Source organism: Diachasma alloeum, unplaced genomic scaffold (assembly GCF_001412515.2).
Source record: "Diachasma alloeum isolate Michigan unplaced genomic scaffold, Dall2.0 Dall_scaffold_00295, whole genome shotgun sequence".
NCBI lineage: Eukaryota > Metazoa > Arthropoda > Insecta > Hymenoptera > Braconidae > Diachasma > Diachasma alloeum.
In genome coordinates this window covers 250,861-266,246 of record NW_021680434.1, presented here as the reverse complement: position 1 = coordinate 266,246, position 15,386 = coordinate 250,861, and the positions used below count along the sequence as shown (strand labels likewise).

At 38.2% G+C, this 15,386-nt stretch overlaps 1 protein-coding gene across 3 annotated transcripts; it reads right to left on the bottom strand.

The window, feature by feature from the left end:
* On the bottom strand, positions 1 to 14,785 carry LOC107039287. Of its 3 annotated transcripts, none has more exons than XM_015258831.2 (13): positions 14,466 to 14,785; positions 11,421 to 11,617; positions 11,178 to 11,319; positions 9,753 to 9,849; positions 8,830 to 9,024; positions 7,581 to 7,733; positions 6,941 to 7,214; positions 5,789 to 6,266; positions 4,966 to 5,150; positions 3,849 to 4,141; positions 2,754 to 2,993; positions 1,694 to 1,876; positions 1 to 1,377 (listed from the first exon to the last, which is right to left on the bottom strand). In XM_015258831.2, the coding sequence occupies exons 1-13, from the start codon at positions 14,594 to 14,596 to the stop codon at positions 1,219 to 1,221; spliced, it is 2,727 nt and encodes a 908-aa protein (XP_015114317.1). In that variant the 5' UTR covers positions 14,597 to 14,785; the 3' UTR covers positions 1 to 1,218. The 3 variants fall into 3 exon arrangements, with proteins under 3 accessions (XP_015114317.1, XP_015114318.1, XP_015114319.1); XM_015258832.2 differs by having other exon boundaries at positions 3,849 to 4,129; XM_015258833.2 differs by lacking the exon at positions 2,754 to 2,993.
* Positions 14,786 to 15,386: the final 601 nt, after the last annotated feature.

Sequence of the window (15,386 nt, the reverse complement as noted above, 5' to 3'; positions counted from 1 at the left end):
TTGTTTTTTTGGTTGATTGACTCAACTCTTTAAATACGATAAAAATTTATTAATTTTCTATTATATACAATTTACATGTTATAATTATAACCCACAATTTTATCATTCTTCTTCTTTTAATTTAATTCGTATGATTTGATGTTCAATACTCAAGTGGATTCTCTCCAATTTGTCGGATACTTTCACACTTTCCTCTTATTTTTTTCTTTTCATTCCTCCAATTGCAGAAGTTCATTTGCAACTGTTTTTCACTGATGATTTTCTCGCCACGAAGTCGAATAAACGTTATCGAGAAATTCTCATAGGCCACTCTCATTGATTTTTTTATCATTTTATATATATTTTTTTCAATTTTGATTCTTTGAAAAAGTGTTTAATTAAACATCGAAGCAGCATGATTATTATTCACCAGTGATGAAAAAATTTAGTAATTTTATGGTACAACAAACTTCCTAAAATTTCATTTAAAAATTCATCATCTCTTCTCGCGTGCGTTTTCACTGAATTAATTTGACATTTCTCCGCAATATCTTTATTTTTATTAACATCCATCTATCTTTGTACGAACTGTAAAAAATAGAATTAATTATATTGTTCCACTTTAATTATTGCCTGTTGATTTTTTTCATTCTGAAACAATTCCTCAGATCGTTGCGATTTATAATAATTTTTAGATTTATCATTTTTTATTCTATTTTCGACGCTCGACATTCACGTAGATTTGTTCGCTGATATGCACTGGTACTACAGTAATTTTTTACTCCTTCATTTTCGTTTTGTGGATATATTTTGAGTATTTTATATATCAGACATTGATATTTCCTTCAGGATTAATTAATGAAAAATATATATTCAACATTGACTTCAAAATTCTCCCCAACTTCAGCCTAAAATTGTTTTCACTTGTTAAAATATTCTAGATCTAATATTTGTCATCAAGCATTTTTATTTGCCAATTTGAGCGTCAAAATACGAAGCTTTTTCGAAAATACGCAACGTCCCTAACGCCATGAATATAATTTACCCATTTTTAAAAATCTTCAATCTGTTATTTAATCATAAGTTTTTTCAATCTCCACTTTAATTTCGATCGTTTCGATTTTTATTACTTCTCTATCTTACGTAAGACGACGACGACGAAGTCTCTGAGTCAACAGTCAGGCTGTCCTCCATCATGGTGGCAATGATGTCCACAATGACAGACAGCATAGCGTCTGGCTAAGGGCTTGGTTTGTCAACACCAATCAGCTCTTCAAACAAACTGTTTCTACCCTTCACTCTATCCTCGAGTGTGTGCACAGCGAATCTCAGCATCGCTGTTGATAAATCACCTACAGACCATCTTCTATCCGTTAGAACTCTGCTAACAGTGTCCAACTAGGAAAAATAAATTGAACGTCAATCATTTTTTCCTAGTTCTTTTCACAAAGTGCTGTCGATTTTTCGCGAATATCTCGGAATCTTATGGAGATATCGGAATTTTCACCGATAACTTTTTTCTAGCTCTTGAAATTCTCCACAAAAATGCTCTTGTCGAAAATCTCACTATCTCGCATCGATCACGAGATATTCCCCAGAAACCAATCCCGTTTTCAAGTGACGTTTAAATAACGATTTTGTCCAATGTCAAGGAAATGGGGAGTTTATTTTTAATGAATGGGTCGTTTGTCGCGCAGAAAATAGAAATAAATACCTTCGAGAGGCTCGCATGTCCACAGGTATAGTAAATGAGTTTGGGTACTCCAGCGAGTGAAGCAGCCAGCCACTGAATAACGAGTTTCAACTGGGGATCACCCTTTAATCTCGACCCACAGCCCCAATTACCACTTGCCACTGGCAGCAGTCCACCATCCTGCACGCTATTATCCCCTGGTATCTGTAAAAAAACGCAAATGTTTCTATCTCCTCTCATAGCTCTCAACATCTCCATGAAGATCGTATCAGTAGTGAAGTTGTGAAACGCAACAGAACATTCCATTTTTCGTTTTTTTGTTAAATCTGCAATTGTCTGCATAATCAGTGGTTTCAGGAAATTACGGAAGCGATAAGAATAGTTCCTGACGTTTTATAAAAAAAAACACTAGTAATTTTACGGTACAACAAACGTCCGCAAATTTCATCTAAAAATTCATCACCTCTTCACGTACGATTTCACTGAATTAATTTGACATTTCGCCGCAATATCTTCATTTTTATTCACGTCCATCTTTGTACGAACTGTAAATAATCGAATTAATTACATTGCTCAACTTTAATTATTACCTGTTGATTTTTTCGGTCTGAACCAATTCCTCACATCGTTGGGATTTATAATAATTTTTAGATTTAAACTTTTTTATTCTATTTTCGACGGATATTTTTTTATTCTATTCCTCCGTTTTCGGTTTGTAGATATACTTTGAGTATTTTGGATAGAGATATTAATATTTTCTGCAGAATTAATTAATGAAAAATATGTATTCACTATTGCCTTAAAAAATCTCAGCGTTTTTTTCCTAAAAACCAATCATTATAAAAATAAATGCAAAATTAACGTAGAATTCACTCAAATCACTCGAAAAAATCTCATCCATTCCTCCTCCCTCTCTTAAAGTTGCGATTAAAGGTCAGATAAGAACGAGAGACAGATGTTATTAATGAAAAAACTCGATAATTAAGTGTGTAATTACACCAACTGCAGGTAGAGGTGATTAATTGTTATGCAGCACGAGGCGATAAATTTTCTCTTTGCAACAATTCTCAATTCTATTCACCGAATTCTCATCCCCAGCGAGCGTTCCCACGCCTCCCTCAGTCTCACGAAGCTGTACCTTAACCGATGAATAAGTATCTTCATCTTCAGAAGTGGATGATCGAAGATAGAGAGTGGCTTCTTCCTCGAAGAGTGTTTGCAGAACAGTCGAAGTGAATGTTACGGACAATGATTTTTTTCGCCTCAAATCCTGATCCAAGGCGTCCGAATACTCCTCATCCTCATCATCGTTATCAGTGACCTGCGTAGTCTCATTTTTGATATATGGGATGGGAGAATTTTTTTGGTTTTGGGAAAGGTAATGATAGTCGAGGGGCCATTTCTCTTGTCTTGTCTTGATTTGGGGCAATGCGGGCGGTCTACGTTGGGGCAATGTTGGCTACCAACATTGGGACAATGTTGGTTGCCGACGTTAAGTTCATGTTGGCTGCCAACGTTGGACCAATGATGGCTGCCAACGTTGGGCCAACGTCGGGACAATGTCGGCTGTCAACATCGGGCCAATGCTGGCGACCAAAGTTGGACCAACGTTGGGGCAATGTTGGTTGCCGACGTTAAGTTCATGTTGGCTGCCAACGTTGGACCAATGTTGGCTGCCAAAGTTGGGCCAACGTCGGGACAATGTTGGCTCCCAACGATGGGCCAACGTTGGGACAATGCCGGCTTTCAACGTCGGGCAATGTTGGCGGCCAACGTTGGGGCAATGTTGGCTGTCAATATTGGGACAATGTTGGTTGCCAACGTTGGGACAATGTTGAACTCAATGAATCAGTGAATTAGATTTGAAATACATCATCCTAACAATTTCGTACGAATTTTTCTATGAACTCTATTCATGCGTGAATCAGACAAAAAATGTCTGCTCCTAAGTAATTTTTCCTTAAACCTAGAAATCATCCTTAAATCAACAAATTTGATAACCATTAATGATTAATTCCCTCGTCTTCACAGAGGAATAGTCCCTCATCAGGCAAAAAGAATCACAAAACTGTCAACTGTCTCTCATTCCATCTCATATGCCCCCAGGACTCGAACGATTAATGAAAAAAAATCGTGTGAAATCGATTAATCAACCAGTTGTTTTGAGCATAATTACCGATTGTTGACGTCTGTTCCTCTGCCTCGCGAGCTCAAGGCTGAGGGACCTGACAGCCAACGCTAATTTGTGCTTCTGGTGAACATCGTTGGGCCCCAGAAGGGGCTGCGGCTCTCCTTCCTGGACTGGGACCCCTGCGAACGACTCACTCAGGGCTCTCCTCAGGAGAGATCCTGCGAATTGAACCACTGCCCTATCCCTCGCGTCCAACTCTCGGTTCTCGTCACTCGCGATTGGATCGTCCAGCCACTTGGACAGTTGCTCGTAGACTTCTTCTAATTCTGAGCAAAATTCTGAAGTTTATAATCCCGAGTTAGGGGATTTTTTCGGCTGGATGGAGGGATGAGGATTTCGTAGCTTCCGAAATGAAATTGTTCAGATTAACATTGATATGAGTTGAAGATCATGTGATTGGAGAAATAGAGAATTCTTTTGATTAAATTGTCAAGATGTGACGTTTCAGTAATTGTTTCAGTTTTCTCAGGCTGTTTAAAAATTAGATGTAAATAAAAATGACATGAGGAAGACGAAATAATGAAATAGTAACATTAGAATAATCACATGAATATCCTGGGCCAAACTACGCTGAATTCTCCATTAATGGAAATTAATTCACAGTTTTTATTCATTTCTTCATCAATTTGTCAGTTTTCAATAAAGTGATTAAAAAATCTGAAATTTCACGGTATTTCAGGAAAATTGTCACTTGATAAAAATTTGTAAGAAATGGGGAATAATAAAAAAGGGAATCAGCATTGGAATGAGTTGAAGATTACAGGATTGGAGAAATAGAGAATTCTTTTGATTAAATTGTCATCATGTGACGTTTCAGTAATTGTTTCAGTTTTCTCAGGCTGTTTATAAATTGGATGTAAATAAAAATGACATGAGGAAGATGAAATAATAAAATAGGAAAATTGGGATAAATAATGAATCTTCAGTACCAAATTACGCTAAATTGTCAATTAATAAATTTCCCAAATTCTTACTGAACTTTACGGAATTTCATGATGAATTGAAATTCATAGTTTTCATTCATTTCTTCATAAAATTGAAAATCTGAAGTTTCAATAAAAAATAATGGGATTATTGCATGCAATGGTGTGAAAATTCTCACCAGAACTGTATTCTGTACTGAAGCTGTATTTGCTGCTATTCGTGTCTTTCCGCTGCAGCACTGGAGGCTGCGTCTGCTTGAACCTCCCCAGCCACTTCTGTTCAGCCTCCAGCGATTCCTTCAGGAAGTCCTCGTCCACTGTTTCATCACGAAGGACGAAACCCCTGGATCCACCTCTCCTGAGTCTAAATAAAAAATGTGCAATGACCATTAATGACTTATTGTACAAATCATTCCCTAGTTTATTCCCTGAAATATATTACAGAATTAACACGCATGAAAAAATTTAATAGAACAACATAGCGAATTTGTTGGAAAATTTTATTGGATTTCTATTGAACTTTCAATCATTTTTTGGGCCGATTCTATTGAAATGTTCAATAGAAAATATTCAATAGAAAAAGTGAATAGTCAAACTCAAATTTTCCAATTTTTGTTCATTTCATTTTTCAATTCGCCTCATCAAGAAAATCGAACAAAAAACTTAGAAAATTTGAGTCCAAAAAATTCTAGAGAAAAAATCTTAATAGAGCAAGTTGTATAGAGGAATCGAATTCTTTTGACATTTTCTCTAGAATATTTTCCCTTGAACATTTCAATAAAATCAATCAAAAACTAATAGAAAGTTCAATAGAAATCCACGCGAATTGTCTAGCGAATCTAGGGTTTTCTTTTCAATTTTTTCATCCGTGAAATTCTCCCGGATTTTGTCGTTTCCTAATTAAATGACGTGAAATCCAGTTCATCTCGTCAATTCCATTCTTTAAATTTCCAATTCTTAGATGAACGAAACCCTAAATTATTTCAATTCTCAAATACGAACTTTATGTCCTGATCTCCAACATGACTTCCAGTGATATTAATTCCAACAGCATAACTCCCCTCGGAGGAATTATCGGATGATCCGGTGGCAGTGCTCTCCCTATTTAGTGCCTCTTTCAGTCGTTGAGCGAAGGTGCCCCTCCGCTCTGGTGTATCCAATTGATTGCTGTATCGTCTCGATAATTTCTGCGAGAGATGTTCGTCGTCGTCCGGCAAATCCTCGTCGATAGTGTCCTTAGCACTGTGGAAGCTCTCACTACTCTGGCTATTGCAGCTCCCATAGACCGACATTTGACCCAGGGATTTCCTGGTAACAGGTAAAACTTCTCCACTCGAGCCTAAAACGATGAATCTACTGCGATTACTAGCGCTACTTGTACTTTTCCCCAGTTTTCCGGGGCTCTGGGACCTGGTGGACCGTCCGTTCGGCCTCGGTCGCTCGTTGGTGTTTCTCTCGGGACTGGATGTCTCGTTGGAACCTGAAAAGAAAGGGAATAGAAAATTAATGGGCTGTTTTTCGTCGAGGAGACGATGAAAAAGAAGAAAGATAAATGAGGATTATTTTATTCTGAGAGATCGCCTGCGAAAAAATCTCACTAAAAAACCTAGAGAATTCGCTGTGAATGCAGGGATAGCCATAAATTATAATTACAATAAATTATAATTGCCGTTAAATTCAATTCAACGGCAATTATTCAATTTTTGCTTTCTCATGGATTTAATTAATAATAATTAATTTTAAAAAAAATTAAAAAAGCAAAAAAAATAAAAAAAACAAAACAAAAAAAACAAAAACAAAGTATATAAATTTTTATTATATTGTTTTATTATATTCCAGGAAATTAAGTACTTAGCTAATTTTATCACTCACTTATGCAGAATTAACTACTTCTCTGTTATATTATTCTGTTTTTTTTTGGCGTTACATAAACTTATGAAAAGAAGTGTCCCCCCCCCCTCTATATTGGTACCGTGTACCAGAAGCACATAAATAAATAAATAAATAATAATAATAATAATGTTTTTTAATGCTAAAAAAATTGATCGTCAAATGAAATTAATTTATCATGTTCTGGGAATGAGTCAAAAGTTAAAAATTTCGTTCACTTTCCGAGACATTTGAAAAACATTGATTCGTTGAATTTCTAATTACCTAGTTTTCCATTTGTCCTAGCGATTTTTTTATCCTCAGTCTCGACTTCCGGTGAGGCACTGCTGAAGCTCTCGCCAATGGGAGACAGTCTCCTAGTGGCGGGACACCCATCAGCGTCTGAATCGGATTTAATCGTGTCAGTGGGACTGCCAGGTGCGTGCCTCTGACGAAAAGCCAACAGGGATTTGTTCATTTCTCGGAGGACATTGTCCTCTTCGAATTGCGACAGAGGGAGTTTCGAGTAGTCCTCGGGGTCCATACAACACACAGTCACCTGAGGATTCGAGATAATTGTGAAATATTATGGCTCATTTTCCATTCCTTCAGACGAATGGGAGACAATTCAGTGGTGAAAATTCACTCAAAATTGGTTTTTTAAAGTAATATCTTCGGGAGAAAAAATTTATAAACCCAGCGAATTCGGCAGAAAATTCTGTTGCATTTCTATTGAACTATTAATTTTTTGCTGGTTCTATTGGACATTGGTTTCTATTGGACATTTTCGATAAAAAAAGTTCTAGTAAACTGCGAAAGTTTTCCCCAAAATTGTCCACAGAAATGTAATAGAAATCCATTGGAATTCTCTAGGTTTCTCTATGAAATTTATCGTCACATGTTAAGTGGATAATTTCAAACTCACAGGGTTTGGATTAGGTATGCTCTCGTAAATCGCCCTGTTCTTAGGATCATTGATACGCGATATGTGTCTAGCACCCTCTACAATCAACACTTCGTTGTCTTCTAAGGCCTCCACCGACAGTATCACAGCGAGCATCTCCGGATGCGTTGATATCTGTGAAAGAAATTCTTTCAATTTTCTATCGAAGGGTTTCTCCATTACAGATAATCTCATACAATTCATCAGCGGGGTTTCACATCTCATTGCTTTCAATTTGAAGGAAAATGTCTTTTGATATTGCTTGCGAATGGAAGCATTGTATTTCAGTAGTGAAGTGGTAAACCGGTATAAGTCGATTTTGACTATTGCCCAGTTTTCAATGAATATCTCAAAATCTAAGTGAAATAACAAAATTTTTTTCATAACCTTTTTTGTAGAGCAAATTGAGAGCTACAAAAAAGGAAATTACAACAATTTCGCTATTTCCCTTAGATTCTGAGATATTTCTTGAAAACTGGCCAATAGTCAAAATCGACTTATACGGGTTTACCACTTCGCTACTGATTTGTCAAATTCATCAAATTGTGTGTTGAAAAAAATTTGTTTTTAAACCAATGTTCGAATAATGGTGGCTGCCAACGTTGGGGCAACACTGGGACAACATTGGCTGCCAAAGTTGGGGATATGTCGGCAACTAACGTTGGCGACCAACGTTGGGGCAACGTTGGCTATCAACGTTGGGACAATGTTGGTTGTCGATGTTAGAACAATGTTGGGGCAAGGTTGGGACAACGTTGGCTGCCAAAGTTGGAGCAATGTTGCCGGCCAACACAGGAATAATGTTGGCAACCGACCTTGGGCCAACGTCGGGCCAATGTCGACTGCCGACGCTGGGCCAACATTGGACCAATGTCGGCGGCTAATGTTAGGGCAATGATGAATTAAATGAATCATTGAATTAAATTCAAAATATATCGTCTAATTTATTATCAAAAATAAATTGGCCATGTTATGACGAAAGCAATTTTCCACTTGTTTCATTCATTATATTTTTCTGGGAAATGTCAAAATATCAAGCGACTTGTGTTGTATGAAATTCCAACCAAAAAATGTTCTCTGAATTGTTCCACATGATTTCTCCACGAGATTTCAATTCCATATTTAGCAAGAAGTGAAAAATCGAATGTTCTGGGCTATTTCTGTTCTCGATTAATTGAACATCTTGGATCAAGGCCTCGAAGCGCATTTCCACAGTGACATACTTACTTACATGTACACTTTCTTGATTGACACCATCCTCGAGCGCTCCATCCCCGAATCTTGAGCTTGCGAAGCAAACGTGAAGAACTTTGGTGTCGATGTCAATCCTCTCCATTCGTCCAGTGTGACGGATGCTCAGAGGGCATAAGGGCACGCTGCTCTCTAGCCAGTCTTCTATAGTGAGCCATTGTTTGGATGTCATTACCTGTACATGAAAAGTATTGAATCGTGGATTTCTCAATAATCTTTTGCCTCGATGTGGAAAACGGAGAATTGACTGAATTTCGCTTTCAGTTTCTGCTGAATATCTTCCAACCTAGTGGATTTGGTGAAATTCTTCTGAAGAAATTTTTTGTGGGGAATTTTATGAGCTACAAAAATTATTTTAACGAAAATTTCTGTATCTCTGTTAGATTCCAAGATATTCCTAAAAATTTGAGTTTCCAATTAATTGATTTGGCTCGTTTTTAAAATACTCGAAGATAAAATGCATTTGCTCAATTCATCGACATTTTCTGATGAAACGATACGTTTCGTATCCGTCAAACTTGATTTTGAAGAATGACAAAATCCCTTTAAAATGAAAAGAAAGCAGTTCATGAAATTTTCGTCAAAAATGTCGCCACAAAAATTTATCTATTCCCCTTAAACTCTGATTATATTTTTATATTTTTATGTTTTCCTGATTATATTCTTTCCTGGCAACAGTTCAAATTCTTCTAGGAATATTTCTGATGATCACGGCAAAAATTTAATTTTTGTGAAAGATATTATATTTTCCTCGAGTAAATCCGTTCCAGCTGATTTAATTGTTCTCTCAGTGCACTGATTAAGAAATAGAATCGAAATTTTTCTTTCCTCTCAATTACTGAGTAATACCTAGCGAGTCATTACACTCGATAATTAGTTGGGGTGATTTTGGGATGATTTTACCTGCCTGGAGACGAGCATCCGTCCCTCGAGCGCCGACTCATTCTCAAGAAACTCAAAGTACTGGAGAATGCTCGACAGCTTGGCTTTTTGGCTGTTCCTAAAAATGTCAAGTGTATTATTGTACCTGGGGGCATTGAATAGAATCGAGGGTAAATGGAATCTGCTTTTTTTTCATCCGCCATGCGCACGTTTCAATCCCGGGAGTACTACGGAAAAGGTCAAAGATTGTGAACGTACTAATATTTGAATCGATGGAGTCACGCAAAGTTCAGTGTGTCATAAAGAGTTGACATAAGTGGATTTAATTGCGTGTGAGCATTCAAGAGGTGTGCAGAATATCGATGGCATTGCATTGAGAATTCCTGGAGGGAATTTAAGAGGGAAAATTCCAGCGAAACATGGTCTTAATGAGAAAAATTGAAGGTGAGTTTTACATGAATCTCTGCATCTATTGGTGGTAAAGGAAAAATTATGTAATAGGGATTGCACTCGGTAGCGGAGAGAATTTTAAGCCAGAAATGTTTTATGGTATTTTTTAGTGCATTGTTCTGAAGGAGAGGAAGGGAAAATTAAAATTGGGATAAAATTAAATTTAGTGCAATTCAGAACATTTTTTGTTTTGTTTTTTTAGTTGAGGGCCTAATGATTTTGAAGGTTGAACGACCCTTAAGGACGTTTGGAGTTGAAGGTTGAATGGTTTTGAGGGTCAAACAACCTTTAAGGATGAAACAAAACGAAAGGATGAAGTAAAACTTGGCTTAAAATGAAATTTAGTATATTTCAGAAAATTGATTTTTTGTTTTTTTTAGTCGAGGGTCAAATGATTTTGAAGGTCAAACGACCCTTAAGGAGGTGTGGAGTTGAAGGTCAAATGGTCTTGAGGGTCAATCAACCTTTAAGGATGTTTGAAGTCGAGGATCAAAAGATTGTGAGGGTCAAAACCTTGAGGACGTTCAAGGTTAAGGGTCAAATACTCTTAAGGGTCAAAGGAGTTAGAGTAGAGCGACCGGAAAGCGTCGTTTGACCCTTAGCCCTACACGTGTTCAAGGGTTGTTTGACCCTTATCACCATTTGCACCTCAATTCTGAACATCCTTGAGCATTGTTTCACCCTCGACGCCATCTTAGGTTGAAGGTCAAATGGTTTTGAGGATGTAACGACCCTTAACAACGTTTGGGGTTAAGGGTCAAATGATCTTAAGGGTCGCACGGCTTGGAGCAGACTGATCACAAAGGGTCATTTGACCTTAAAGTCTTTAAGGGTCATTTGACCCTCACAATCATTTGACCCTCATCTCCAATTAGCCTTGAGGGTCATTTGACCCTCAACTCACAAAACAAAAAGTCTCCTGAATTATGCAAAATCCCAACTTTCCCTGGTATTCCATTTTACCCCCCCCCCCCATAACCACCAAAAATTACTCACAGATGCAAATGTTTGAAGAAATTTGTGAAGTTGAAGTCCCCAAGCGTTGGATGTGTTTTAATCGTTCGTTTAGGATAAGTCGAGAAGAAGGCATTCGCAACCAGAGCCGACGCGAATCCATACGTGTACTCGACGCTATCACCTAGGGTAATTGGAGAAAAACAAGGTAATGATGGTATGTCGTGTTTTTTTTCGCGGATCCATTAGATGGAGCGATTGCTTGGAATGGGGGTAAAGGGTCACCTTGTTGCTGCAGACTGAAGTAAAGCCCCTGAGGTGGTTTAGTATTTCTCAGCGCCTTTGCTCTCTCCACAATACGGGGTATTGTCTTGGTAAATAGCTGCTCGCGTTCACCCGGACCGAGATCCTCGTCAATGTACTTTGATAGGCCGGTAAATAGATTGGGGTCTTGCTCGTCCTCATCTGGATCCAAACTTATACTGAGAAGAAAGGAGAGTGGATGAGTAAAGACGGGGAAATGGTGGAGATCAATATGAACAGATAATTATTATAGCGGTAATGGAGTTGTGGAGTGATGAAATATAAGAGAATATTCGATTTTTCTTTCTCGGTAAATATGTAATAGTTCAGAGAAATTCTCCGTTTTAAGTAGTTTTTGCTTTCGAATAGAAGCATTGCATTCGTCAAGTAGGAAATTTCCAATTTTTCGTGTCAGGATAACTAATTTTGGCCTCTGGAGTTTGAATATACTATTTTTGACCGATCGGTTTTCGACGATAATTGAAAAAATAATTGTTTAAATGAATCCAATTGTGATTTAATATTTTTTTTCCCAACGTCATTTTGGAAAAATTTATTTTGAAACCAATATTTAGGGAAAGGCGAAAAATGTTAATGTTGGGGCAATGTTGGCGGCCAACGTTGGGGCAATGTTGGCGGCCAACGTTGGGGCAATGTTGGCGGCCGACGTTGAGTTAATGTTGGCAGCCAACGTTGGGCCAATATTGGCTGCCGTCGCTAGCGCAATGTCGACTGCCAATGTTGGGGTAACGTGGGCCGCCAACGTTGGGGCAATCTTGGCTGTCAACTTTAAGATAATATTGGATGCCGACGTTGGGCCAATGTTGGCTGCCAACATTAAGGTAATGTTGGCTGTCAACGTTGGGTCAATGTTGGTTGCCAACGTTGGGCCAATGTTGACTGCCAACATTAAGGTGATGTTCGCTGCCGACGTTGGGGCAATCTTGGCTGCCAACGTTGGGTTAATGTTGGCTGCCAACGTTGGGGTAATGTTGGCTGCCAACGTTGGGGCAATGTTGGCTGTCAACCTTGAGGCAACATTGACAAAAGCAATGTCCCACTTGTTTTTACTCATGAGGCCTCTTAAATAATAGAAAATTTCATCATTAGGCCCACAAAGTAAACTAGCCGAAGGCGAGTTTTTCTTCACATAAAATAAATTGTTCATTCAATCCTTCCAGATGATTCATTTGAAACGATTGAATTATTTTTTTATACAACCGAATAATTTTCGTAGAAATAAATTCATTCGTTTATTAGTTTCCAACAAAAATCCTGTTGAAATAAACCCAAAGGCTCGAAAATCATAAATAAATCCAATTTGAATTTCCACAATTTCTCATTTTGCTAATGAATTGCTCGATTAATAATCTCTTCACTCCATAATTCTCATGATAAATAAATCTCCAAACTATCCAACAACGTTACACATGTTCACGCCTTTCCCAACCAAACAAATTTGCAAAAGCCTTTGTGTTGGCCTGGCAGAGCACTCGCTCCGGAAGAGGAAGAAGTTAAAACGGAAGAGTGCGACGAACCTCGAAGGTTGTTCCAACCCCGGCACCTAGCGTTTTTCGAAATACCCATCATTCCGAAAATAAACTACCACTATCCCACTGCGGATAGTCTTGGCATCCGTCGTTTTACTACAAACTCATGCGAACAAATGAGAGACATTTCTATCGCTTGGGCTAAACCCCCCCGGGTACAAAGGAGAAATAACTCATGAGATCATAGGATTAATATAGACCCTAACACTTTCGCACCCTAAAGATCCATCACCCGCCGCCCATTCCTCCCTGTATCCCCAGCTTCGATGGAGGCATTTAAAGATTCGAGACATTTAAAACCTCGAGGAAAATAAAAATAGTATGAGGAAATACAAAAACAGCTGGAGCTAGGAGAACACTTGACGAAAGTTTTTGATGAATATCTCTGAAGCTAAGAGAGATGGGGAATTTTTATGAGAATGTTTTTTGAAGAGAATTTCGTGGGCTAAATAAAGTTTATTATGACCATTTTTACTATCGCTGATGGATTCCGAGATATTTACAAAAAATTGAATGTTAAGTTGATTCATTTTGTTTTGAGAAGATTGCAATAATTTCTTGTTAATTTTTTTGAAAATATCTGTGAAACTAGTGGAGTTGAATGAAAATGTCACAAAAACTCTTTTGTGGCGCATGAAATTTTGCATAAAAAAGATTCTTATGAAATTTCTGTTATCTCTCACGAATTTCGCGGTAATTAAGGAAGTGAGAAAAATTTCATATTCAATTTGTTCATCTGGGAATTTCTCTTGTTTTCGGGGGAAATGAGAAAATTTTATGCATTTGCACCAAAACACGAAGAAAACTTTTTGATGACTATGAAATTTTCAACAGAAACGGTTTTTAAAAGAACTCTGCTATCCGCATGAGGAAGTTTTCGATGAATATCTGTAAAGTTGAGAGAAATGACGAATTTTTCATGAGAACCTTTTTCTGAGGGAACTTCATGGGCTAAATAAAGTTTTCTATTCATCTGTAAATATCTCCGAAACTATCGTTCTGAAATAAAAACAACAATATACCTTTTCTGTAGAGAATTTTATTGTCTACAAAAGAGGTTCTCGGAATATTTTCACTATCTCCGTTAGATTCCGAGATATTTCCCAAAACTCTCCAAAATTCATTCTAGCAGGACCAAAAAATGATGTTTTTTCATTCGCAAATATCTCCAAAACTATCAGACTAAAGCAAAAACATCAAAAAACACTTTCTATAGAGAATTTTACGATCTATAAAGAAGGTCTTGCGAAAATTTCTCCTATCTCCCTTAGATCTTGAGATATTTCCCAAAAATATCTAAAATTCATTCACCTCATTCAAGACCAAAAAACGAAGTCCACCAAATGAAACCAAAACACCAAACGACCATTTTTGTACCCCAAAAAATTCTTTCAAAAATTCCTTCTCCTTCTCCTCTCCCCCTCCCACCCCCAGCCGCCCCCCCAACAACAAATCCCCACCAAAAATCCTCACTCACTTGCACATATCATGAATTTTCCGCATAGCATCCAGCAGATCCTTGGAATTTCTCGCAATAGCCGCTCTGTCCAGCTGTTTAACAACAGCTGGCCACCACGGCAGATCACAGGGCAGCATAACAAGCGCCATTACACCGTTACAACCCCCCCCTCAGTGGCAAAAAAAAATCCCAATCATCGTCAACTCCCGCGCGATTCAGCTAAATAGTTAAAAAAACATTTCTCCGTCTATTCAAACAAATCCTTAATAGGCCTCGGCAATTTCCACGTGGTAGAGTACTCACTCGACCCCTCCCCGCCCACCCCACGTGCTCAGAATTATTGATAAACTTCTATTCACGAGTGGAGGAAGTTAATGAGATGAGCGTTTATGTAATCAGTTGTTCGGAAGTTCTTATTCCCCCACCCCCCCACTCACACTTCCGCGGTGGATTATCCGATTACATTTTTCTCGGTTGTTTTTTAACACCGGAAATCACTGGTTTAATTCACCTCTTGTTAATTATTGTCATTTTAGGGGGCTCCGGGGGCGCTTTTATCCAGCATTTTCAGGTGCAAGTGCACTCGGCCGACATTTATTCGCGAAATTTAAGTTTTCGGATTGAGAGTGATTTTTTTTTCGGCTGTTTGGGGTTTATTGGCGGATTTGGGCGCGCGGTTGGTGATTTATCTTGGTTATTCAATTATTGACGAGGCGAGGGGATGGAGATCCGTCTGTTTCGAGTCCCCCGTGGGGTATGGGTGGGAAAAAATCAGCGACTAGTACAAACGCCGGCCGTTTGCGGTGCATGTGTCGAAACACCACTCACTCACTCGCTCGTAGAATTCTATTTTTGGGACGGAAACCGCGCCGGCGCTCTGGGCCTACCCCTATATAGAATTCCGGGGGTTCATCGGCTACGGTTGGAAGGGGGGGGGGG

What these genes read in the sequence shown, in the direction of transcription:
- LOC107039287 (XM_015258831.2), bottom strand. Translation starts at nt 14,596, where the DNA reads ATGGCGCTTGTTATGCTGCCCTGTGATCTGCCGTGGTGGCCAGCTGTT. An exon ending in AAAATTCATGATATGTGCAA is followed by an intron (nt 11,618 to 14,465) that starts GTGAGTGAGGAT and finishes CTTTCTTCTCAG; the next exon opens with TATAAGTTTGGATCCAGATG. An exon ending in CTTCAGTCTGCAGCAACAAG is followed by an intron (nt 11,320 to 11,420) that starts GTGACCCTTTAC and finishes CAATTACCCTAG; the next exon opens with GTGATAGCGTCGAGTACACG.